General features: G+C 40.9%; 1 protein-coding gene across 4 annotated transcripts; it reads right to left on the bottom strand.

The window, feature by feature from the left end:
- Positions 1–15691: 15691 nt before the first annotated feature.
- Positions 15692–24661, bottom strand: MRPS10 (mitochondrial ribosomal protein S10). 4 transcript variants are annotated; one of them, XM_067565024.1, is made up of 8 exons: positions 24521–24595; positions 22084–22233; positions 19675–19739; positions 19512–19581; positions 18350–18489; positions 17525–17633; positions 16596–16685; positions 15692–16211 (listed from the first exon to the last, which is right to left on the bottom strand). In XM_067565024.1, exons 3-8 carry the CDS (start codon positions 19698–19700, stop codon positions 16125–16127), a joined length of 522 nt encoding a protein of 173 aa, XP_067421125.1. In that variant the 5' UTR covers positions 19701–19739; positions 22084–22233; positions 24521–24595; the 3' UTR covers positions 15692–16124. The 4 variants fall into 4 exon arrangements, with proteins under 4 accessions (XP_067421125.1, XP_067421121.1, XP_067421123.1 ...); XM_067565020.1 differs by lacking the exon at positions 22084–22233 and having other exon boundaries at positions 24521–24661; XM_067565022.1 differs by lacking the exon at positions 24521–24595 and having other exon boundaries at positions 22084–23525.
- Positions 24662–26176: the final 1515 nt, after the last annotated feature.

The following is a 26176-nucleotide window of genomic DNA, read 5'->3' on the forward strand; positions in this document are numbered from 1 at the left end:
GCTTCGTTTTGTCTTTTTTTTTAATTTAATTGTATTTGAAACCTAAAATTGCAGTTATTTTAAAGTTAGCTGTCTTTTGAAAATATTAACGTCAAAGGCCATATCCTATGTAAACATTTCAGAGTCCATTGTTCTAGTAATTTTAACTGCTGTGGAAGCCTTTTAAGTATGCATGAGATCGCGAAGAACAAATACGTTTAAATCCAAATTGTAATATGGCGTTGTAACTCTTTTGTTATTTTAAAACTGTTATCTTGAGGGGAAAAAACAATTGATTTTATCCTTTTACACAGCTTTCCCAGTGGACCCGGTTCACCACCCCCTCCGCCACCTGGACTGGGCCAGAGATGGCCTGGACCGCCAGGTGGCAGACACTATTAAAGAGGCTTATTCTTTAAATTGGATAGAAGGCGCTTGTTTTTAACTTAAAACCATTTGAAATGGCTGGACTAAGAACTGCCTATAAAACATTAAAGATGGCAAAGAATATTAATTGAACTTTGACATCCAGTATTTTCCAGCAGCCCTCATGCACCAGTTGGCAAAAGCCATATATTTAAAAAAAAAAAAAAATCTGAGACTCCTTGGACTTTTTTCAAGCATATCCATTTTAAGCCAAGGCTTTATGGACACTGACTCCTGCACACTAAACTTAAAAGGAAAAACACATGTCTGTTACAATAGGTCAGAGCCTTCATTTAATATACAGAACTCTGATTGCTTTTGACAATTGTGTGCAGCTTTTTAGTGTAGAACATAAATTTGTGTGTGTATAAACATTGTGCACTTAAGATTTTGAAATCACTTACAAATTTTATAACAGTAAATGCAGCCAGCAGCTTAATGTTTGGGAAGATTATACTGTACTGCATTTTGAAGTGTTACCTGATACACTAAATGTAATGGTTAAACAGAAATCTGTGAATGTTAATTTCAAAAAGCGTCAGTAGTTCATGAATGAACTTAAAAAACAAAACAAGTTTGTGGACTGTTCTTAATTTCATGATAATTGTTCTTTATACACAGCTTGACCTCATTGTTTAAATGTCCAGTTTGTAAGTAAGTGTAATTTCTAACTAAAGTGTGTAATTTACACTTGACCAATTGTGTAGTACAACTGGTGTGTGCATTCGCATTACCTACAGCATAAAACCAAGTTAAAATGTCAGTTACCTCCAACTATGCTAACACATAATAATGTTAAAAATAATAATTGTACATACTGTTAAACTTATGGATCACTGTATAATCACCCTAACAATTAATTTAACTTTGTTAATGTGAAAGAAAATAGATTTCAAAATAGTGAAACCTGTAATTTTGTGCAAATTCTACATTTGTCTCGACGGTGTTCTTCACCAAGGCACCGGAGACAGCGGTCATGCGGGTCACTGATCGGAAAGGCTTTAGCGCACAAGTCACAGTTCTTAAAGCCTGTGGATCCCGGCATGACTCCCTCTGTAGAAGGAACCCCGTCCGGGGTTCTAAACTTATCACTATAACTAATTCTAACTTATCTAACACTATAACAACTAATGAACAACAACTTTGAAACAGTAATGAAAAACTAGGGAATGAGCTACTTGCTCGCAGCAAGAGGCGATAGTTCCAGCAACTGTCACAGGCGGAAAGAAGGAACTGGGGACCCGCGGAGCCAGCAGCGCCCTTTATACTGCGATATGAGCGCGGCACTCCAGGGGGCGCCTGAGCTGGCCATGCGGGGCTTGCTAGGGAAAAAAGTTCCGGGAATCTGTGCACTGGGCACGCACACACCTACATTGGAATGCATATGAGCAATCACTCGAAGATAGAACCTGTAATTTTGTGTTGCTTGTTGCTGTTGAAATGATAGATGTAATTGTAATATTTTGAAACAGTGCTGTTTAACTTCAAGGATGATCACAGTCTGTAAATTATTTTAATTCTTAAAACGTGCTGTGTTCTCTTGTGCTGAGGGCTGAATTAAAATTTTTTTAGCAGTTTTGGTGCAGTTGGGGCTTTTTAACTGAAGCAATCCCTTCACTGTGTCCAAAACCTGCAAACAAAATATAATATATGAAGAAAGCAATAAATTGAGGTATATGAGAGCAAAAATAGGTGGGTATTTCCCACTTTACACCCGGCTTCCAGTAAATCTATCAAAATTCTTGAAGTACAATATTTTATTAGTGGTAAATCCATAGCTGGTTTATAGTAATTCTGATTCCCAACGTACTTAATTTTATCCTGAAAGCTCATATTTAACTTTCACATTTTATTCTTGAGAAATCAGAATATTTATATTATATTTAATATTCAGTGTTGCATATTGGGGCATGAGTTTATAAAACATTAGTCATTTTGGCCAGGAACTTTACTATTAAGCAAAACTTTTGTGCATGTTTTATTTAATTTCTTTTCATTTATATACATATTTTATAAAACATAGTGTTAACTATTAACTTTCACAGTTAAGTGACTTGATTTATAGGTTTTAATCTAACTCTGTTGTATAGTGAAAGAAATATGCTGTTGTTATCTTCTAAAGGGTAACAGTCACCCTTTGAGGCCACTTGGAGATGGTATGCAGACCTTTTGGAGAGCATACAAGCAAGTCCTTATTTGAGGTGAGAACATTTTTAAAACTTCTTTTTATCACCCATAATTTCTCTGTCCTTTAAAGTCTAAAACATTATTTAGGCAAGTTGTTTTTCTCACAAATGCACATGTGTTTAGAAACTAGTTTAGCCAAGAGAAAAAATGGTGAGGACTTTAGTCTTAAATCTTCTGTTCTCTATCTCGTGTTGGAGCATATGCCAAACAATAGTTCTGGATTCAGTTGCTTCATTTGTTCTAATAGTAATTTCTAAATTTAGAAACAGCTTCACTTGTTTTTTGCTATTGAGACGTATATTTTGAACTCTCGGAATTTTTGCTGTGGGGAAACTGAATGGCAGAGCTGAAATTCATGGTGGAAGTTCTGATGAGTTCAAGGAGCAAAGGACTGGTATGTTCATTATGACCTGTAATTTCTTATACTGTAGTTGCTGTAATGTACAGTTAGTACAAGAATATTGTAGAAGCATTTAGTTTTTTCAAGAATATTACCAAACATTTTAGGAAAGAGATATATGAATAATGTATATTAACATTCGGAATAGGATGACCATGATGAGTTCCAGGTGTAAAACAGGTGATGTCTTACTTTAAAACTGATATTCAGTGGGAAAGTTCTGTCATCTGCATATTTTTTGTTTTTTTTTAAAAAAAGCAAACTTTAAAACACTTTTTTTGTGATCCAAAATACAGCATTTACAATGGCTGCCTGAGATCTACTATTCTGTATTAATAGTTAATACCAAATTTATATAAAAATGAACAGTAGAGCATCCATAGTAAAACAGTCAGCTTATGTGATGACTTATAGAACTGTACGTTCTTGCTTATCGGGGTCCTATTTCTAGTGCACCAATTGGAAAAAAAAATATAAAAAACAAAACTCAAGACACTTTTGAAGATATAGCTCCAGTATAACAATAAAATAAAAATAAATTGAAAAAAATCAAAGGGTTTTCAAACAGCGAGGAGGATTAGGCCTATAGTATGTCCATTTTCTTTTAAAGTATTTTGGTGAGGACTTCTGAGGTTAACTTTTCAACCTCAGATACACTGCACGAATATTAGGATGTGACTTATTAACAGAAAGTATCAGACGAACCAAATTGGTTACACAGGTTTGAATGAGAAGCATGTGAAAAGACCATATTGTTTATAAAAGCCACTACATAAATTCATCAACTCTGTTTAGTGTACTCTGATTACCATAATCATCTGAGATTGAGCAAAGGTAAATTTTATCATTAATTTCCTCTCTTCTTTCCCCCTTTTATATTATGCAGAATTTATAGTTTGCTTTGAAAAGTTTGTCATGGCAGTTTTTTGGTAGCAAAATTAATCTTTCTGCTTCTTATCTCTAATTTCTCAGCAGATGGGCCATCACTGTTCGAAGGAGAATCTAGTCAAAATTATAAGTGTCCTAAAGAACTCTTTGCATTGGTTTTGATAAATTAATTCAGTAATGATGTAACTCTTTTGTAGTGTAGGGATTATTAACTTTCTCTATACAGAAAGGTGAGATGCTAGCTTTTTCTTTTGCTGCAGCAGCTTGCAAAAAATCTATTTTAATAGCACTTATTAAAATGCTGTTCACAGTTTTCATTATTTCCAATTAGCAATATTCATTATTTCCAATTGCTTTTCTAATATCTAAGAGTGTAAGAGGAATTAGTGTGTAAGAAAATAAAGTTCCCAGGAAGAAACTAACAAAATCTGATGTGGTAGGGAAAAGTAGGATCTGAAATGTTGATTGTATACTATCAAGTAACATTATATGATATTATTTGTTGGATAGCTTCTTTGCTATTTCTAATTTTTAGAAGTTGCATTTCTTACTCTTCAATACACCTAGAAAGTTGAGCATGGAGCAGTGAACCAGTAACAATTTCTTTTTAAGGAAGCAAAAGAAAATTCTCTTAATGTTGCCTTTGTCTTTTTTTTTCCCCCTCCCTTTGCTGAATAGAAATATTGTAGTCTGAAAAATGATACAAGTGGGAAAAATTTGCATTAGGGAATTGGCTTTCATCCCTTTGACTGGCTTTTTTAACTTGATTTAATAAACTAAGTTATTTGAAGAACCAGAACTCTTGTGTGATTGATCCCTGAGGCTTTTACTGTGCATGTGATATCTGTAGTGTAGTCTGTCTTAGTGTTGGAGAAAGCAGATCAGTATTAGTGGGAAGAGCATACAGTGGGTTTGTTTATGTGCCTATGTATGTCCTCTGTTGCCTTCAGGTATGGCTTCAGGAATAGAGAGAACAGATACTAATTTATCAAGGCTGATATATCTAGATGTTTATGAGAAAAATGAACTACCACCCACCTCATAATATGGAACTAGGCAGAACATATTGGTTTGGGAAAGAGGGTAAAAGTAGGTGAAATACTATTAATGATTTTCATTTAACTATTAATCAGCTGGACCAACAGTCAAATACATATCCTTTCTAAAAGCCATTTCATGTGAATCGATGTTATGGGGCAGCCTATTGCTGGCTGCTTTTACTGAAGATAATGGAATTGAGCTGCATGAAGATGAAAGTTTCAGTCAGTTATAAAATAATGGTGATGTACCAGTTCAGGTATTTAAAAATCTGGTCCACTGTGTCCTGTTTCCGAATGATAGCAAAGTATTTTAAAGCAAAATTAGCCTCTTGCTGTGTCTCTCCAAAAGTTGATATGACTTCATTTGCTACTTCCAAATTAGATTGGAATGCTTAACTGTGGAAGTCAGAGTCTTGAACTTTGAGTTTTATGTCCCCAGCCACAGTTCTCAAATTTTTAATCACTTGCATTGATGGGAATTTTAATTCACTTAGTTGCTTAAGAACTGCCCTCTCTACTCTTCCCCTCAAAAACAAATAACTTAAGCCTGTTTAAGTCATGGTGGTGGTACGTTCTTTATGGGAATGGGAAACATCTGTTCCCTGACCCGTACTTATTTAGTCTATCTCCTGACACTGGTAGCCTGAGTTTCCTGAAGCTGTAGAGTTCAGGGAGAGACTCTGAAGGGTAGGTGGCTAGTGTTAGTTACTCTGCACATATAGAGACTCGACAGTTCCCTGGCAGAACACCTGGGAAACAAAAAACCTTTAGAGAGGATCCTACGGGGTATCTAGAAGGGACTAAGGAAGAATTTCTCCATAGCAGCCAGAGGAAAAGGCCAGGGTGGAGCTACCTGCAGCAAGAGGCAGGTGAGGGTTGAGATACAAGTACACTAATGATGAAATGTAGGAAGTTTTCCTTTGACTGACAACACTATCTGTTCTGTGGATAGAGAATTTTAGGCACCAGAGCTGTCAAGTCTGTAGCTTTCATTAATACTCATTGGCCTTCACTTCTGGTTGTGAAATTCTGGCTCTGTTGCTCAGTTATTTCCATTGATTTCCATGGGGCCAGGATTTCAACCTTGGTATCTATGAAACGTGAATATGACATTGAATCACACACAAAATAATGCATAGATATTTGACTTCGTAATATATGGAAACTTTGCAATAACAATCCTTTCAGAAAATGCATGTGGATGATCTAGAGGTTATTTTTTGCTCAGTTTAGTTTATTATGATCATGTTGCATAATATTCTGCCAAATTATACTCTCAGCTAAACCTGTAGAACTCCATGACAATCAGTGGAATTTCATATATTTAACAGAACTGAATTTGGCTCCAAATTTCTATGTATACTGTGGAGTAATATGGGTACTATTTTGTCATGCTATTTGTGATGGAAAGAGTGATAAAAATGATAGAAAACATATATTTTCCTTCAAACATGCAGTTACCAACACCTGGGTACTATAGTTTACAGTGTGATTTGAAGACTTGCCATCAGTCCAAAAGATGTTCAGAAATGCTGGTACAAATATTTGCCAAGTTATCATTGTCACATTGCAAAGCCCCTGTGGGGGAAATAAATAGCAAAAATCTAATATGTTTTGGCATGTTTTACATTGGGGGATAGAGTAATAAGCATTTCTGGGGGAAACAGCTGACAGAAATGCACACTCTTTTCTCTAATCATTCCATCTGCTGCATATAGTATTTCTTATATAAATACCAAGTTTGATGAAATGTTCCCTGTCAATTGGAAAAAAAAATACCAAACTGGGAATAACGATCACCCAATTTCCTACAAATGTGTTTACTTTAATAAATGAACTGACTGAAACAGGTTTTACCTTTTTTTTTTTTTTTTTTTTTTTTTTTTTTTTTTTTTTTTTTTAAACTCTAGTCCCATTTCCTGTCTTAAGACTGCTAAAAATCATGGAAAGGATGTTTTAATTTTAAAATTGAGTGGGTTAGTGTTAAAACAGTACAACCTAAATATATTTGTCCTAGAGCATCCACTAATTCTGATGAATGCCATCTGGAAAGTTAAAGCTTTACTGAAGATTTGTATAAATTATAGGATGGCAAGATTGGGCCTTCCATCTAGTTAAATGAACTGGATAGGTCAGCACCACCATGTGACACAGATTTCACATCCATGCGCCAAACCTATGTCTGAAACGTTATTGAAGTCAGTCTGGGATTAAGTTGGCCTAATAAATTAAACAGGAAGTTGGATAGATGTATATTTTCTTTTTGAGGAACTAATGTTCTTTTTCGAGTAGTGTACCTGTGAGTGCATCAGTTCAGGTGCACATGTGCCTCTCCAGCCCTTGTTCAGAGATTTTTTTCGGTTAGAAGTGTCCATTTGTCTCACCTGTACATCCTGTGCGGCCTTGTGTCGTGCACTGCATCTGTGAATCACCCTCAGTTCTTTCTCAGCTCTCTTGTGTCTGCCTGATTGTGTCTCTGGGGAGATCAGGTACCCCTTCAGCTTTGGCACATGTACCACCCCAAGAAGGGGAAGAGTATGGAGGCCTCAGGGAAGGCTCCAAGGAAGAGGAGCTCAGACTCTTATCATAAGGGCCAGCTCCCAAAAGGTCCTGAACCCTGGCTAAGTCCAGGGTGTTAGACGCCTCAACCTTTTGGCTTAGTACCATAGAAGTGAAAAACTCCTCCTTTGGTTCCAGTGGGTCTGGAAAGTCCCGGACTTGTAAGGGAAAACATGGGTCCAAAAGGACTCTGGTGCTGTCTACAAGAGAGAAGAGAAGAGCAAGGATAAATACTTCTCGAGACCCCTACTATTGAGCAGAGTTCTGCCATCAGGACCTCCCCAGTCAGGACCCTTGCTACCATGCAAATTGAAGTGCTAGACACCATCAATGCCTACTTTGGTATGCTCCATTTTTGATGGTACCATCTGCTTCAACTACCATGCTGGTACTGATCCTCCACTAGGTATCACAGGAATTGAGATACTCAAGTGACTTGTCAGTTCTCTCTGGATTACATAGATCCACCAAATCTCCCAGGAAGACACCCACATTTCAGAGAAAGAGGGCTGCTCTCCCTCCTTTTGCAAGTACCCAGTCATCATCAAAGCAAGAGTTTTGATGAGTCGATTTGAGAATTCAAATCCTCCCACACCTGTAGTTCAACAGTTACAACCATTTGCCCACCTCTTGCCTTTTGGAGACTATTTTTTGCACTTCCAACATGCTTGGCAGAATCACATCAGGCAAGTGGGTCATAGAAGTCATAACATTGGACTACAAACCATCCATTTTACGTCCCTTCCTCCCTCCCCTGTCCCTCTTCAGGGACCCCTCTCACAAGTTTCTATGGAGATAAGAAATAGACTCCCTCCTTTGATTAGGAATGATAGAACCCCTCTTCTTGTGAGGTGCTGTGACTGGCTCTATTTGAGGTATTTCCTTGTCCCAGAAAAAAGTGGAGGGAGGAGACCGATTTTGGATCTAAGACTATTGAACAAATTCTTAGTCTCAGAAGTTCAGACTGGTGACTCTAGTGAAGGGATTATAGCTGCCAGAGGTAGGAGATTGGTTTTCGGCCCTTGACTTACAAGACTCCTATTTCCATTTAGCAAATCACCCATCTCTCAGAAAATACCTACTTTGCTATAGGACAGGAACATTTTCAATGCTGTGTACTTCCCTTCGGTCTCTCTTCAGCTCCAACAGTGTTTTCAAAGATCCTAACGGTAGTGGCCACTTATCTTCGTCAGGAGGCAATTTTAGTCTTCCCAAACCTCAATGATTGGCTGTGCAAGGGCTCATCTTACGAAGCAGTACTGTCATCTACTCAGATGGCCCTTTCTCTTTTCTGGGAGTTGGGTTGTCAATTCAACATAAGGAAATCTACATAACCCCCTATATAGAGAATATAGTTCATAGTAGAGTACTTGGATTTGTTGACAGCCAGGTTTTCCCTCCCATGGACAGATTCATAACATATTAGCAAATGTAGTCAGGACTATTCAAGGGAGTCCTCATGTGACCTATCTGTGCCTAGGGTAGCCACCTGAGAATGCCAAGGTCAGGGCAGGATGCAAAAGGAGAGCAGATTCTCCTAACACTGGTGGGTGACACTGAAGTCAGACTTCCCAACCAGCCACAAACAATGCTTCTGATTCCCTGCACTGGTTATCAAGAAGCTAAAATAAAAATATACACAGCCCCCTTTACTGCATTCCAGTCTCTGGCTCCCAATCAGCCACTAGGTCCAGTAAAGAGATCAGTTATTTAAAACTCTATGCTCTTTACCAAAAAGGTTCTCCTGACCCCAAAGGGTCAGCCACAGCATCAGATCAATATAAGTTTGGATCTTACCCAAAATACCACGCTGCCAGCCAATCCTTTAGTAACTAAAACTAAAGGTTTATTATAAAAGGGAAGAAACAAACCATAAGAGAAGTGTTAAATGATCAAGGCCATCACATACATACAAATGATTGGAAAGTCCATTTACATCAGGTTTCCAGTAGAAATGTGGAGTTTGCAGGCTTGTATAGTCCCTCTGGTATACATCCAGTACCTGGATGGATCTGTGTCTTTTGATTCACAGCTTCAGTTGTAGATGAGTTGATCCAGAGGAATGAAGACTAAATAGTCCATTTGCAGAGTTTGTTCAAATTCTCCAATGAGAATTAGCAGGGTGATTCCAGGCTGGTGCTGGGATCTCAATCTTGCGATCCAAACTTTTCCTGGCAAGCTTGGACAGATTTGAGATAAAAGGATCAGCCCCTAGAGTCTTTTATAGATCCAATACTTTCTTGACAGCAGGTATCTCCTTGAACAATTAATATAGGATTACTTGGGACTTTGAAGTACCATCTCCCATGTCCTGAGCACACCGGTAACTAGTTACATTAGCACAAGGTAATTGGTCATTTACAACCATTAACAGGTATTTACTACTTAAACTTCAAAGAGAAATATAAACAATAGTATTGTTACATTCAAAATTCCTAAATGTTCTTATGTTCCTTTTGAACTCTTAATCAATAGAACAGTGACAGACAGGAAAACAGTTGATCTACCTTGCTAACCTTTAACAAGAGATACGTAAATAATATCAAATAATTACCAACAATACACTTGCATATCAAAGCTCTAGTCTACTTATAAAGAATGACCCTCACTACCATTGTATTTTCCTATAATATACCTTGAAAGGTCACAGTTAGGCCCTGAAACATGCAAAGTTGCTTGGCTGTTTTGGGCCTAGCATCACACCTCAGACCTCAGTATGGAACTATGTATGGCTTCTGGATAATATGGCAGCTTGCACCTTCTTGACTGATGATGCAATACCACACCCCCACTGCTTCCAGGGCTGGCTCAGAATGACCTCTTCAGCAGCCAGAGACCTTTTAAGCGGGCAAGTCAAACTCCAGCAATAACCATCACAATGGATGCATCCCTCTTGGGATGGGGAGCTTACCTCAGTACCCTCACAACTCAGGGCAGATGGTCACCTCAGGAAACCACATCAACCTGTTGGAACTCCGGAATGCTTGCCTTCATTTTCTATCTCTTACTGGGGCAAATCAATCAGTATCATGATGAACAATGTGGCCTGCTTGTTCTTTATCAACAGAGATGAACAAGACACCCCGACTCCACTCCGCTGAAGTAGTAAATTTGTGGAACTGGTGTATAACGCATCAGATCCAAATTTTAGTTGTCTACCTCCCAGATGTTCAGACCACCCCAGCAGATGTTATCAGCATGTATTCTCCAGGATGGCAAATGGGAGCTGGACTCTGATTCTTCACCATGTATTCTACCTTCTTTATGTGGATCTCTTTGCCACCTCTAGGAACAAGTGTCCTCTGTCCTGCTCAAGAGGAGGTCTAGGCCACCACTGTTTGGGAGACGCCTTTCTCCTATTATGGACAAAGAGTTTATTCTATGCATTTCCTCCAACACAGCTAATAAGAGTGATGAAGAAGCACAGACAGAACAAGGCCAGGATTATCCTTATAGTACCGACCTGGCCAATACAGACTTGGTATCCTTGTCTGCTTCACCTATGTGTCCAACTGGCAATCAAGCTTTCAATCATTCCTTCTCTCTCCTTTCCCAGGATGTAGGTCGTGTTCTTCACCCTAACCTAAAGGTCCTCCACTGGTTCATTGGGTTAGAATCTACCTGCTCTGCAGAATTACAAGTGTTATTGCACAATAGAAGACGGTCAACCAGAATTGCTTACCTGCAAAAGTGGGAGACATTCAGCAATTGGTGTCAACGCCACTGACTTCTGTCTGAATCTGCATTGTTTTCAGCAATCCTGGATTACTTTGTGGACCTAATTCTGTTTTTTTTATCAGTTAGCCACAACAGCAGCCTTTCATCCTCCAGTAGAGGGGTTTTCTATATTTGCTCACCCTGTGTCTTCTAGGTCTTTTAAAGGTTTGGGGAACTTCAGCTCCCAGTTAAGCACCCCCACACTGATGTGGGACCTCAACCTAGTACTTAAATATCGCATGAGACCTTTATTAGAACCAATAGCAACCTTGCTCACTTATTTCTGAAGACATCTTCATAGTAGCTATCACTTTGGCCTACAGGGTTGAGGAAACTGAGATCTTGATGGCAGACCCTGGTCCCTTCTATAGGGTATTTTTCAAGAACAAAGTTTCTTTATGCCCATATCCTAAATTCTTACCTAAGGTACTATCCAAATTTCATCTTAACCAGTCAATTTGTCTACCAGAGTTTTTCTGTGAAACCGCATAAGTCTCAACAAGGAGACTTTTTTTTTCATACTCTAGATGTTAGACAGGAGTTGGCCTTCCTATTTAAACAGGACCAAACAATTTTGGAAGTCACCTAAACTGTTCACATCCATCACAGAAAAATCCAGAGGGACATGATCTTTGCCCAGAGCCTCTTGAGGTGGATCGCTGGATGCATCATCGCTTGCTATGATACGGCTTGTGCTCAAAACATGTCTCTTCCTCCCTTCCCCCCCCCCCCCCCAAAAAAAAAAAAAAAAAAAAAAAAAAAAAAAAATAGCACATTCTGTCAGATTGCAAAGAACATCCACAACATTACTCAAACATTTCAGGATCTGAGCTATGCTACATTGGCTTCAGTACATACATATTATAAGCACTATGCCTTGATCCACTGCAGCAGTTGGTACTGAGATAGTATCATCCATTCCAGACTCAATTCTGAAGCTCTCTCTTCTTTCTGGGGATACTGGTCAGGAGTTACCTGAAGTGGAGAATCCCTGTTTACTCAACTTTAACAGTAACTGCGGTTCTTTAAGATGTGTCCCTATGAGTGCTTCAACACCTACCATCCTTCCCTTCTGCTTTGGAAGGACATTCGAATGGAGTGGAGCACAGTTCACTTGCACAGCCCTATATATCCTCGGACGCATGTGTGTGTTGAACGGACACTAACGGAAAATCTCTGATGAAGGCCTTTAGAAGTGCATGCATACCTGAAATGGAGCACCCAAAGGGGGACACAGCTCGGAGAACCACAGTTACTGCACAAGATGAGTAACCTCTTCTCTTCTTTCGGGATCAGGAGGATTTTTCCATTGATCACACATTTTTGCCCCATTAATTGACTTATTTGTGGGGTTTTTTTGTTTGGTTTCTTGTTAATTTTGCAGGAGAGTTCATGCCCTTCTCTGGCACAAAGTTAGTTTGCTTAAGTTACAAAACTTGTTTGAAGGGTATAGAAAGGTTTGACTTTTAAACGTTAGAGGTAGAGCTGGCCAGAAACAGGAATTCACGTTCTGCAGGAAATTCCAAAATTAAAAAAAAAAAATCCAAAATGGAACAAAAAAAATTGAAATTTCTAAATTTCCTGCAGAATGGGAATTCTGAATTTAAAAAAAAAAAAAATTAAAAGAGTTTGTTTTGACCTTTTCAAAATGTGTTTGAAGCTCCCAGAACCCTGGCAACCTAGCAGGTATGGAGCTAGATAGCTTTGGAAGCTGTTGAGGAGTCAGGATACAGGAAGCCCCTGCTTCAGGACAGTCTGCCTGGCAGGCTTTCCTGAAGCCAGGCAAGCTGATATGCTCAGCTCATTGCAACTCAACTGACAGGCTGCTCTGAGGGGGGGAGCCTGCAAACTCTTGGAGCCCCAGCTCTGTGGGGATTCACCTGATGCGTTGCTGAGGATTGGGGAAGCTGTGGAGCTGGGAATGATTTTACAAACGAACATGAGTAGCTAGCAAAATCAGGCCATTCTGTGGAAAATGAATTTTTCATCAGAAAATGATTAATTGGAAAATTCCTAACTAGCTGTAGTAGAAAATTTAAGATTGCTGTCAAATTGTTTGAGAGTCCAGTAGTTTGCTTCTAGTCCTATACGCATGCTAGAATGAAATTGGAGCATATTTACTTAGAAACGGAAGTTTTTTCCAGCAAGATTTCCTTTAGTTGCCTTTGATATTGTAGGGGTACTTCTTTTCTCTTAATATATAGTACACACAAAACATTACAGTAAAAATATTAAGGGTGCAAAGCCAAACCCTCAAAAATTAGGAAATGTCAGAATTAAGAGAGCCAAATTAAGGTTGCACAGGCAATCTTGTGCATATGCTAATAGAATCTAGGCTTTGTCTGTTTCTTCCCTAAGCTTGAAAAAAACAGAACCACCCACAATCTTTGTCTCTGTACTTACGAGTGCTAGGTAGATAAGATATCAGTAGTTTTTTGCTCCTTTTTCATATTCTATTTTTTTTGTCTTAGAGACCTAGTGTCTGCTTGGTTTTAGTTAATAGGAGATTAGAAGATCCTACTTTTATTCTAGATGTAGCCCTGAGTGCTGAACAGATGACAGAAAAACCATATTGTGAGTATTGAAACACATGTATTAGTAGTGAGTCTGATGTGACTATCCTAAGCAGCAGCAAAATCAGTAAATGAAGCTCTGTGGCTGGCACAGTAAGCTTTGCTGGTACATACATTTAATTTTAAGTTTGATTTTCCTCCAACTTTGCAACACTTCTCCTTGGTTCATTTTTCCACTAGGAGCTGCTATAGCAGAACTTCCCCAAATAGAGAGATCTACCTACCTCCCCTCAGAGCCTGTTGCCTGTGTTTAGCAGAGTAGAAGGGTGTTGAAATAATGTGTGCCTTCAAATTGGAAACTGTTAGTTCCCAATAAGCCAGCTAGGAATGGAAGGAAAATAGAATGTAGTTGAGGGCCAGTTATTGGGCTCTTTCTGTCTGACAGCTCTTTTTAAGTCGTCACATGTAGAGAAGAAAAAACTGTGGCCTGACAGTTACATTACGTCCTCCTCCCCCACCCCCACATGGCCAGTGAGATCAGAGCCCTCCCCACCATACAATTGAGTGAGGATCTCCCTCCTCCCAAAATGCAGTTGTGTTATGGCAAAAGGAAGGTGTGTTCTTACACTGCACTATGACAGTAGGGGTCCAAAAGTCCTTCTCCCTCCCCCTTAATTATTTTTTTTTTAAAGCAAAGCCCCTCAGTTAAATCTCGTTAGGTCACACTAAAATAAATGCCCTGTGATTCTAAATAACTTGGTCAGCGAGATGAATTGTAACAATTCATCATATGGTATGCAGAGCTCCTCTTACTTCTACTGTAATTCACTTTTATTTTGGGTTGGAGGCTGCTGTAGCAGGTTCACTTTTCCCTGGCAGGGGAATGGATTGCAGTCTGCTAGTAGCAGTCTGGTCTTCCTGGAATGCCCATGATCTATTAATGCACTTTGTTCTGACAGGTACCTAACTATTCTAATCTTGAGCTTCTTTTCCTGAGACACCCAAGAATATTACTAAATTTCATGGTGGTCCTGTGGGCAAAAAGACAAGGAAGGCCAGTCAACTATTGTTCAAGGGTGATGTAAACAGAACCTTCCACTGCTAGAAAAAGCTAGATCATGATCCCAGTGGGCCATTCAGGCGTCAAGAATTTACTTTCTTCTTAACCTATCTGAGCTCCATAAAACATTTTGTTGCTTTAAATGTTCTCTGCCAGCTTGTAAAGTAGAAAAAAAATATGATGTAGCTGGTTTTGAACAAATGACAAGAAACAGGCTCATGCTAGACATAACTAACTAATACAAAAAGACAATGCTGTTACAGATAATTTTACAAGTTCTTTTTCTTAGGCTTGTCTACACTACAGACTTATGTCAGTGTAACCATGTCACTCAGGGGCATGGAAAATCCACACCCCTAAGTGACGTAGTTATACTGATCGATCTCCTATAGACAGCACTATGTTTGGATGGCTTCTCCCATCAACATAGCTACCATCTCTCAGGAGTACCTACAATGATGAGAGAGACTATTAGCAGAGGCAATGTCATCACAAAGTGCTGCTTGCGTAGACAAGCCCGTATTGTACAAGCAGTGTGCTCCTGGGAGAAATGCTATATTCACTTTTGTGATGCAGTTGTTTTGGGGAACTGGCAAGCAGCAAGAGTTTGCCCTTTGCTGCAGTCTCTCTAGGGTCCTTTCTTGATGCACAGTGGCTGCTTAGGAACAATGTTGGTGTCTAATCTGAAATTTCCTCTGTGCTATTTGACCCCCCTATTCAAAGTGTATACAGCATAAAAGTTTCACTAGAAAATACTCCATTACAGATTTCCCCTCCCAGCAGTTTGACCTGACCTGTAAGTGCCCCATCTCTGTGCTGAATACTAAGATAGGGCCTGAAAGTCCTCTTTAACCTTTTACTGTCATCTTGCCAAGTATAACAAGAAATGTACCCTCTTTCAGGAAGATAGCCCAGCAAAAAATATTTTAAACAAAGTTTAATAGGTCACATAAGAACTCAGAGCAATGTGGTTCAAACAGCAGCCTTAGTAACAGTAATTTCACAAATCCTGTGTTTATACATCAAACATTCCTGTATAGCTGTTGTTCATATAAATTAATCAAGTTTTGGTCACAGGGGACTTCTAAAGAAAAAATGTTCATTGACAAAACAGTTTCACATCAGTCCAGTCTTTCTGTTCATGGCCTGGAGCTAGGATCTACAATAATTGATAATCGGGGAAGCAGGTGACCCATCCCATCATAATTTTTAATATTTTTTATAAAATTAAGACAGGGTTTCAGGTTGGATAGAGGGTTAACTCCTGTGAGAAGATGCTGTGTTTAAAATGTTAACAAGCACAGGTTGAGACTCCACTGCTAACAGATGGGGAAGAACTTTAGTACATGAAGAGTTCATGATGTGCTTGCAGTTTCTTCTACTGGAGGTAGCTTATCCCAAACTGGATTCTGAATGTGTTCAGGTAGTTTCTCTAATCTGGTCTAAAAACAAAGCAAACAATTACACCTATTAATCTGCACCTTAGATGTGAAAATTACCTCATTCAGAATAAACTATTTTGCTGTATTCCTATTTACCCAAATCAAATTATAAATACTTGCCACCAAGTGGCAGAAGCCATTTTAAGAACAGCACAGCTTCCATCCCTTCTTCATCTTGTGATTTCTACTGTTTGGATCCCTTGCTCCCCAGAGAACTTCCTTTCTCTCCACTTGGAGTCTCTGCATGCTCCCCCCCTTGCACATTCCAGAAATTACACTAGCTATTAGTCCCATCACATATCAGTGGCTGCCATTTATCATCTTAAAACTAGACTTATCACACATATCTAGTCGTAGAAATTCAAGAAAACAATTCCATTATACCTTTTTTACTTCCATGGCAACACCTTCAGGTAAGTTTCTTTGGATGTATTCCAAATAGACATCAGCTGTACTGCCAGTTAAATTTTTTAACTAAAACAACACAAATAATGTTTTAAAAATAAAAGTAGCCATATTTTCTACTATTAGCATACAAGTGTATAATGACATAGGATGGGAAAATTTCCTCAAAGTTAGAGAAGCTAGAGCAAAAAGTAAAGGGTTCATCTAATAGGCAAAGAATTAGCATAATCTTTGCACTCATGCACAGTTAAGAGGAGGGAGGGAAAGTACTTCCAGACTAGGGGTTTGCCTAACACCTGTATTCCTCCACTATAGAAACAGTCACTTTTGTTTACCTACAGATCCTCCTGGGATTAACTTGTAGTTTGATTTGTGCAGCCTATATTTAGAAAGGCTGCTCTTGGGTATTATTTAACATCCTAGCATTCTAATAAGCTAGGTCAGGGTCCTAGTGTGCTAGATATAGTACAAACAAACTGAATGACAATCTCTTCCCCTCAACAGACACAGGACACCGGTAGTGGCCAGGATTTTTCTTCTTTAAAGAGGAAGGCAGCTATATGTTTAAAGGCAACTCAGGGGTGCTGTATCTGCCATTTTGTTTTAATTACTTTTAATTAATATAAAAGATACAATATGGAAAATGATGCATTCAACAATACTTCATGCACCTTGTATTAAAACACTACTGCTAAGAAGTGCATCAAGTATAACAAGTATTCCCTTTAGTATCCATTGAAACAGGATTAGGTAGTAATAAATTCTGCACACTCGGGTTAAATGTAAAATCAACACAAACAGATTTCAGGAATTTTAGTGTGTGTCAAATATGCAATGCTTGACAAAATTGGATTTTTTATATGTGAAGTTCTATTTGAGCTCCCCCAGCCCCCTCCGAACACACTCACCTCCAAACATCTATAATGTGTCCTCATTTCATACTGAACTCTGTGCTTCTTGTAAATGTGTATTGACTTTAGAAGGGTGAGTCGTTCTATCTTCCTGGGAGGTTCATGTCTAACATGCACAATCATTTAAAATTATTTCATATGTAAAATCACATTCATACCCCTTTGAGATCAAACTATTATTTTTTGTATCTACAAAACAACTCTGCAGGACTGAAGGCCATGATCCCTGCTTTACTTCACATTTGCAGAAGTGAATGGGGGAGGTGAAGAATACCAATATATTTTGGTATCACAACAATGGAGGGGCAGCCACATTTTGGCGTAATAAACAAAACTATTAGAAGACCCAGAGGAGAAAACAGGACATTAAATTAAACTAGATGATGATGATACCTCGGGGGCTGCTTACACTGTCAGAGATGTTGTCCTTACAGTAAATTTGATATGGCACTTAACACCCCCTCCCCCCCCACAAACCCTGGGCAAGACTTCCTTTTCTGCAAATGCTTTGCTGTTTAAGGTAGTGCTGAGTGTGTACCAGCTGTTGCCTGTGTGGTCCTTGAACTATTATTGTATCCTACGGCTGTACGAAAGGCACTGTGTAAAACTAACTTTTTTACTGGGGGATTTTATAACAAAAATAATTAAAGCTTATTGGGGAAATATAATCTCAATGGCTTCAAATTAGTTTAAAAATGCCATCAGTTGATACCTTTTACTTCTAAAACACTTACAGAAAAAAATTCTATACTTCAAAAAACTGGATGCCATAATGGATGTTGTATTACAAGTAGCTGCTGAGACCAGGTCACCTATACTTACACTTTTTCAATGGAGATGCCAAGTTCTTTAGCAGCAAGCACTGCAAAATATTCATAACTGTCCAACACAGTTTTATCATGACCTTTAACTAAAACTGATAATTTCTTGTATAACGTGTCCGGTTCATCAGAAATGGATACCTACATTTTGCAAGAAAAAGACAAGTTAGGTGATAGCTGTATACCGCCCTTAACTAATAAATGCAATACACATTTATCTTGTACACCCTACTATCCTACACAGGGAAAAAATACTATAGGCAGCTCATCCTAATTGTACTTTGTGTGCAGTTTTGTCAACCTGTGGCTAATTAGCCACTATTACCAAGTCTATCGAGGTTGGCAGAGCTGTGCATGACTAAAGGTATGTCTACAATTAAAACGCTATAGCAGCACAGCTGTGTCCTTTGGCCTACAGTCTCCTGTAAGCATCACTAATCCACCTCTCCAAAAGACAGTAGCTATACTGAAGGGGGGTTAGGTTGGCTTAATAACACTTAACTATGCTTAACTATACACCTGAGTGACAGTTAAACCGACTTAATTTTCTAGTGTAGACCAGCTCTCTAAATTGTGAACATTCAGAAGCTATTAAGGTAAAAATTCTTGATCAGGAGGGTGAGAGTTCTTCAAGATGACTCAGAAAAAGAAACGTAGTAAGGATTGCGATAGTGTAAGTTGAGAATAGAACTCAGCAGCTTCTGAAGCGTTGCAGATTCTTCCCTAAAGCCAATCTAATGCTATTGTTTTTGGCACTGGAGAAGTCACCTCAGCCCCTGCACTGTTGGCAATTCTCTGTAGTTGATGCTAAATTCACACGGCTCCCTCCACTGGGATGGGAAGACACGGGAAAAAATGTTTAAGTAAAATGGGAATTAAAATGTCTTCTTTTAAAATATGTACCACATGTATTTTAAAATGAAAGGACTTTCCACAAGAATACTACATTTCTATTCTAGATGCAGACTGTAACCCTAGGACCTCACTGAAAATGAGATCTCAGTGAATAATTCAACTCAAATTATAAGTGTTATAAATATTCTTTTCCTAATGTGGATTTTGCATAATTAAAAAATACCTATGCTGAAAGAAGTTTGAGTTTGTGTATTTGCTTTGTTACTGAGAATGTATATAATAAGTAGAGTATCTGCTTAGTCACATACCAAAGAATTGCCCTTATAATGGTGTAAATCATTGTGGAATCCTGAGAACCGAACCCACAAGTCCTTGTTTCTAGAGGGGAAGAGGGAGAAACACCACATTTAACATGATTACAGATTAACAGCTCAGAATTTTTTAGACTTCATTGTTAAATGTTATACTTACAGAAGAAAATGATGTTGCTTTGGCATCTCTCTGCTTGAGTAATTTACAGGAAAAGTCCCTGATCCCTGTGAACATAAGTTAAATCAGTTGGCTCCTTACAATTAAAAGTATCAGGTTAATGTAGATTTGTTAAAAACTAGTTATTGTTTTCTAGACTAAAATACATAAATGTAAGTCTGGAGGTACCATGAAGAATTTAGCATATGAAAGATTAAATTCATTTTTTGCAGCGACACGATGAAAGGCCTTCTTGAACCTTGAAACCCATGCATAGTGCTGGTACAGAGCAATGACGCACATACTGGTGAGCTAAGTTTCATGCTTGCTCTAAAGATGATGGCACAGAAGGGAGCAATGAATCGATGGATCAATGCTTATGTAGATCTAGACGTTGGGAACATCTACATTATAGGTATAAAAGGGCAGCAGCTGCTATTCCAGTGCATAGGCCTGAATAAAGAGCACTTTGTTTCCTACAAAAGGCCATTTACACCTAGGATTTATAGTAAATGTTTCCTTCAGTGAACATTTGAACATATCATAAAAGTTGAATTAGTTTAATTAATTGGTATGGTATCTTTCTAGAAGGATTCAGAACTAAACTAATATGGAGATTACCTTTAATCTGTGCAGAAATTCCACATTAAAGTTGTGTGTTGGAAATGTAAGTCTGACTAACTCACAGAATTTTTTTGGGTTAATATTTGTCAATATTTTAGATTACATGAATACAAAAATATAAGAACTCATCACCTACTTTATATGGCAAGGTACATAATCACATGCAAGTAAGGGGACTGAGGAAGAAACTCATTGATTACCAAGGATACAAGTCATAATTATAAGAATAGCCATCAGAGTTAGAACTCAGTAGAAAAATTCCAGAGGGGTAGCCGTGTTAGTCTGTATACAGCAAAAACAACAAGAGTCCTGTAGCACTTTAAAGACTAACAAATTTAATTTCTGCAGGCATAAACTTTCTTGGGCTGTAACCCACTTGAAAATGACCAATTTTATTACATAATAATGAAGTCCAGCATATGATGTCATTCCATTTTTGAATGCAGGATATAATACATACACACAGTATTTCATAGTACAATTAGTCTTTTTGGTTTTGCTTTCATGTAATACAGCAGACTTGCTAATCCTACCACTAGTTAAGGTTGCCTAACACACTTTCCTTTTTAAAAAAAAAAAAAAAAAAGTCTGTAGCACCTAAAAGACTAACAAATTTTGGCGGGCATAAGCTTTCGTGGGCTGCAACCCACTTCGTCAGATGCATGCAGACTTCATGCATCTGACGAAGTAGGTTACAGCCCACGAAAGCTTATGCCTGCAGAAATTTGTTAGTCTTTAAGGTGCTACAGGACTCTCATTGTTTTTGCTGTATACAGACTAACACGGCTACCCCTCTGGAACTCTCCTTTTTATTATCTTATTTTCAGTTGCTTCTAACTTTCCCAAACTTCCACCATTGAGGCTGGAATTTCCCATGCGAGGTATCTGCCTCAGGCTGAATCTTTCTGTGGAATGTTTCACCAAAAATAATTCAGCCATTTCTAGAATGAGGCTAGGGGAAAACACGTTTTGCCATGTTAAAAATTCTTCCATTGTTTCATTGAAAAGCTCTCGTGCCCCCTTGCTTCAGAGCTGGGACTTGAAATTCAACAAAGGGTTGGACTTAAAATTATCAGAAGATTCTGTATCTAGTGAGCACTCTTCATCCCCACATAGCTCCTATGGGGCAACATTCCCAGAGTGACTAAGCCTATTGCAGTCCAGGGTTCCAGGGGCTAACTAGGCTTTGTCCAGCAATTGTTGCTCTCAGCACCCACATGCTGGGGCACTGGAACTCAGTGCAAGGAGACTCTCACCCCTATACTCCCAATGGTCCCCATGCTAGCACTCAGGAGAAAAAGGATGATAGCCTCACTGGCATTTAGGGGGAAAAGGGCAGGAGCAGAAACAGGCTGCACAGGGGCAGATAGGGAAAGAAGAGTCTGTAACAGCAATAGCACACTCACTTCCAGAATCTAGAACAGAATTCAGGATTCCTGAGTCTAAATATTCCTCTGCTGCCTAACAAACAGTTGTGAAATCCACTGGCAAGTGACATCTCTCTTTAATGGATGGTCCACAGAAAGGAGAACATTACTTCATTAGCTCAAGTGTTAGAGACCAGTGCTATGTATTTAAAGGTTCCAAGCCTATTACTGATCTAAGCTAGGTCAATATGGTTCTGGATTTTCAGTTTTTTGTTTTTAATAAAACACTACATGCAAAGATCTATTTTAAAAGGAACCAAAGTCAAGCATTCAAAAGGGAGAACATGCTAGAGTTAAGGTTTTCCATGCAAGTGTAATGTGGCCTCTTGTGCATCTAATCTTTAATTACATGATCACATACTATTTTTTCCAGACGATTCCTGCCTCCTTCAGTGCACAGTATAAATGGTGTTCAGGGACTGAAGCAGGCTTGTGTAGTGAATGAAGCTGTTGTCTGCAGGACTTGTCATTTGCTGCAGAAGTTAGGGGGTGTGTAGTGAATGAGGAATGACTGTAAGGAAGAGAAAGTAGGGTTGTGTGGTTTAAAGCAGATGGTCACCTTGGAAAACTGAATTGTATTCCTGCCTCTTCCCTAGAGTTCTTATGTAATGCTGACAAGTCACTTTAACCTAAATGTTCACAGATGGCCACAATCTGTGTTCTTTATTTTCAAAGTACCCAACTTGAGATACCTGGAGTCTGATTTGCAAGTGCTGAGCACTCACAACCAGCTAAAGTCAGTTGAAGCTGGGCACTGAACACATGAAGTGCTACAAAAATGCCAACAACTCTGAAAAATCAGGTCTTAGGCATTTCAAGACCTGATTTTAGTGAACACTTGGTAGTTTTGGCTGTAACCTCTCAATGCCTCTGTTCATCATCTGTCCTACAACGGGGATAATGCCACTTCCCTACCTTACAATGGTTTTCTGAAGGTAAGTTCATTAATGTTTGTGAAGCACTCAGGTGCTATTGTGATAAGCACTACAGAAAAGCATAAGGAAATAAATAATACTGTATTTAGCACAGGGCACATGTAGTGGGAGGGGCATTCAGCACATATTTTAATAGTTCTCTTTATTCTACAATTTAAATAAAATATTTTTATTTCAAAAGGTGGCCATTCCACAAGGCTACAGCCACATTAACTAACTGCACTAAAATGTAATTCAGATTCCATATACAGGCAAACCCTCCTGGCCAAAACAAAACTGCTCCTTTCCTAACAAGTAATCCAAAAGAGCCTCAACTTTGTCCTCCCCCCACGTGTTGCAGGAAAAAAATGAGCCAAAAAAGTGAGGCTTGGAGTTCGCTTAGAATGTTAAATTCTAAATCTGGCTGACCCAGGGAGAAAGCAAATTCCAGAGTAGAGGGATTTATTGGGGAACCACAACTGGTAATTTCCTCTCAACTTGAGAGAGCTCAAGCATCTCCTCTCATTTCAATTGTGGGAGAATCACACAGGGAAAACAGCAGTCCCTCAAGTAGCCCACTCCCAAATCTTTGTCTCTTTTACAGCCGAAGTGTAAGATTTCAAAATGCATTGTATCAGTTAGATTCAGTCAGAGGCTTCCCACATGCTAGTCATCTCCTCTTTGCTTCACCCAACAAGTAATCTGTAAGGGCAGGACTGGGAGATGGCATTTGGGGGCCACTGTTTCAATGGCCATGGACAACAGATTACAAAATCCAATTAATTCATAGCTAAAGTTCCAGAGGGGTAGCCATGTTACTCTGTACACAGCAAAAACAATGAGAGTCCTATAGCACTTTAAAGACTAACAAATTTCTGCAGGCATAAGCTTTCCTGGGCCGCAACCCACTTCATCAAATGCATTCAGATGCATCTGAAAGTGGGTTGCAGCCCACAAAAGCTTATGCCTGCAGAAATTTGTTAAAGTGCTACAGGACTCTCATTGTTATAGCTAAAGTTGTGTTTTAGAAAGAAAGTACACTTCCAGTAAACCATCTGTGATGAAATCTGATTGATACTCTACAAAGGTAGACCACTGAAACGGGTCATTTGCCCCACTGAGATGGATACAGCCCTAAATCAACAGTCTTAGATAAAGGATATGCCTACCTTACCAAAAAAAAAAAAAAAGCGTGTGTTCTTAACTTGGGTTAAGACAGCATAGCAGACACAGCAACTCTGTTTTTCAGCTCATGTTTGTCGCTCAGGTTAAAGTAAAGCCTATAGAGGAGACCAGGGGTGACCTCAAGATGCTAACCCAAGTTAAGAACACCTTTGTTTATACCCAAAGCGATCACCCTCACTATTTGGACTTTTAACTCCCGCCCATATACGGCCGGTTACGTGAGCACAGCCAGACAGTCCCACGGTTGGCAGGCTAACTAAATCCCCGCATCGGTCCAGAGGAGACATCCTTCCGCCGCACGGACATGGCAGTCCAACGCCAGTAGCTCCAGCCGCACGTCCAGGGCGAAGAACGGAGACATGCCAGCGCTGCCCGGCGCTCGGGCCGCGACTCAGAGCAACGCCACGCTCGGAAGCGGGGTAAAGCCCCGAGACTGCCCGCGCGCGGGGGGAGGGGGGGAGGGGCGGGGGTCGCCTTTCCACCGCCCCCCAGGACGGGACCGGCCCTGGGTCAGGGGCGGGGCTCCCAGGCGCCAGCAGCAACTCAAGGCGACCGGCTCTTCGCGCCCGCTCCCCGCTCAGCCCAGCCCCCGCTACTCGCACGCCCCACACGGCACCAGCCCAGCGGGCCAGGGCTGGGCATCACCGGGGCGCGCTCGCCCTGCCGCCGCCGCCGCCGCCCGCCCCGCGTCCCCGGTACCTGACAGAGCCGCCTCCACAAGCGGCTCGTACCGCCCCACGCCGCCATCTTGCCCGTTGCTCCCGAGTCCGGCCCCTCCCGCCCGTGACCTCCGCGGGCAACAGCTTCCGGCGACGCTGCTGCCCCATAGAGCTCATCCCGGAAGGATAGAGCGGCCCTGCCCACCCCCTGCTACCATAGAGTTCGCCCTCCCAGCTCGTAAGGCTGGTGAGCCGCGCTCGGGCGGCCCCGACAGGCCGGTGGGTGCAGGAGCCGGACCACGCCCCCGGCCACGTGACGCGCAACAGGCGCCGCCCACCACGCAGCCCAGCTGCAGCGAGACCGCCCAGCCGAGCCGAGCGTCGCCCTCGAGCCCCTCCCCCAGCCCAGGCCCGCGCGCGCCGCCCCCTGCGTCACCTGAACAGCTGAGCGGCCTTCGCGGGCCGTCCGCCCCTCGCAGCCCAGCGCTGCCTGCCCGGCGGGGAGACGCACCCGCCCCCAGCCTCCCGCGCGGCGCGGCGCGGCCCGGCCCGGCCCGGCCCGGCCCGGCCCGTCTAACGTTGTGCAATGCGGACCTTTGGGCTTCCTCCCTTCCCACCCCCGGGCCGCTCCCCCTTCACGCAGGGGCGAGGCTCGCCGCCCCCAGCCAGCCCCAGAGCTGTAACCAGCTCAGCCGGGAGCAGGACGGGAGGGGAGGGCACAAGTGCCGCGCAGGCTGAGTCTGACCAGGCGGGGCCCTTGCAGTGCGGTAACCAGTGCTGGGCCATTAGTTCCACCCTGTCCTTTATGCAGGGCCCAGCCTAATGTTTTCAGGCCCAGCACAAACTTGTCACACGGGCCCCCTCCCACACACAGCCCCATGGCTGCTGCAGTCTGGGCCAGGCCCCTCCCGGCCCCAGTAAAAATGTACCCTTCCCGCCTCCGGGGGGGGGGCGGCTACTTTTGTGTGTGATGCTGAGTACATTTCCCAGCCCTGAAGAACAGTGTGGTAGGATTTAAAAGCTTCTCTCTCACACCCGCAGAAGTTGATCCTATAAAAGATACTAGCTTGGCTCTCCATTATCTCAGTTATCTTGTGCTTTCTCCACCTCGTTGTGGTGTTTATCTGCTATTTCGTAGTGTAGCTGATAAGCTCTTGGGGGCCAGTAATGGTTTCCTTATGTTTAGATCGTGCCCCACACTACCAGTAAGAGCATGGAGGGATAAGGACATATCTTGCACTAGAGGCAGCAGTCCATACCCAGATCGCTGCTGTTATTTCTAGATCTTGTGTGTTTTTATACATATCTATACAGGCAGGGATTCTCGAACAAGGGGTCCAAGGTTATTATGGGAGGGTTGAGCTGTTAGCCCCCACACATGCCTGGGCTTTGGCTGTCAGTACTGTGCATGGCTGACAGGTGGAGTCAGTCAGAGCTGGGTGGCCAGAGAACAGTGGCTGCTGGTCAGGTGCTCTGAAGGCAGTGCCTTTCCCCAGCAGCAGTGCAGAATTAAGGGTAGCAAATTAGGGAGGGTAGCAAGGCATGGGGGGAATCATCACTTTCTTTCTTTTTTTTTGGGGGGGGGGTCACCCCAGACTGAAATACTTTCAAAAGAGGTCCTAGCAAAAGAAAGTTTGAGAACCCCTGAGCTAGATATACCCCTCTATCTATATATTGCATGCATGGGGTCTGTGTG

This window comes from Emydura macquarii, unplaced genomic scaffold, assembly GCF_026122565.2.
Source record: "Emydura macquarii macquarii isolate MOO-44397 ecotype Brisbane River unplaced genomic scaffold, CSIRO-AGI_Emac_v2 contig_2676, whole genome shotgun sequence".
Classification (NCBI taxonomy): domain Eukaryota; kingdom Metazoa; phylum Chordata; order Testudines; family Chelidae; genus Emydura; species Emydura macquarii.

Coding starts and splice junctions, on each gene's coding strand:
- MRPS10 (XM_067565020.1), bottom strand. CDS start 24,568: ATGGCGGCGTGGGGCGGTACGAGCCGCTTGTGGAGGCGGCTCTGTCAG. Junction 18,490..19,511: donor ATTATAAGGGCAATTCTTTG/GTATGTGACTAA, acceptor TGCAAAATGTAG/GTATCCATTTCTGATGAACC. Junction 16,212..16,595: donor TTGCCATGGAAGTAAAAAAG/GTATAATGGAAT, acceptor CTTTGTTTTTAG/ACCAGATTAGAGAAACTACC.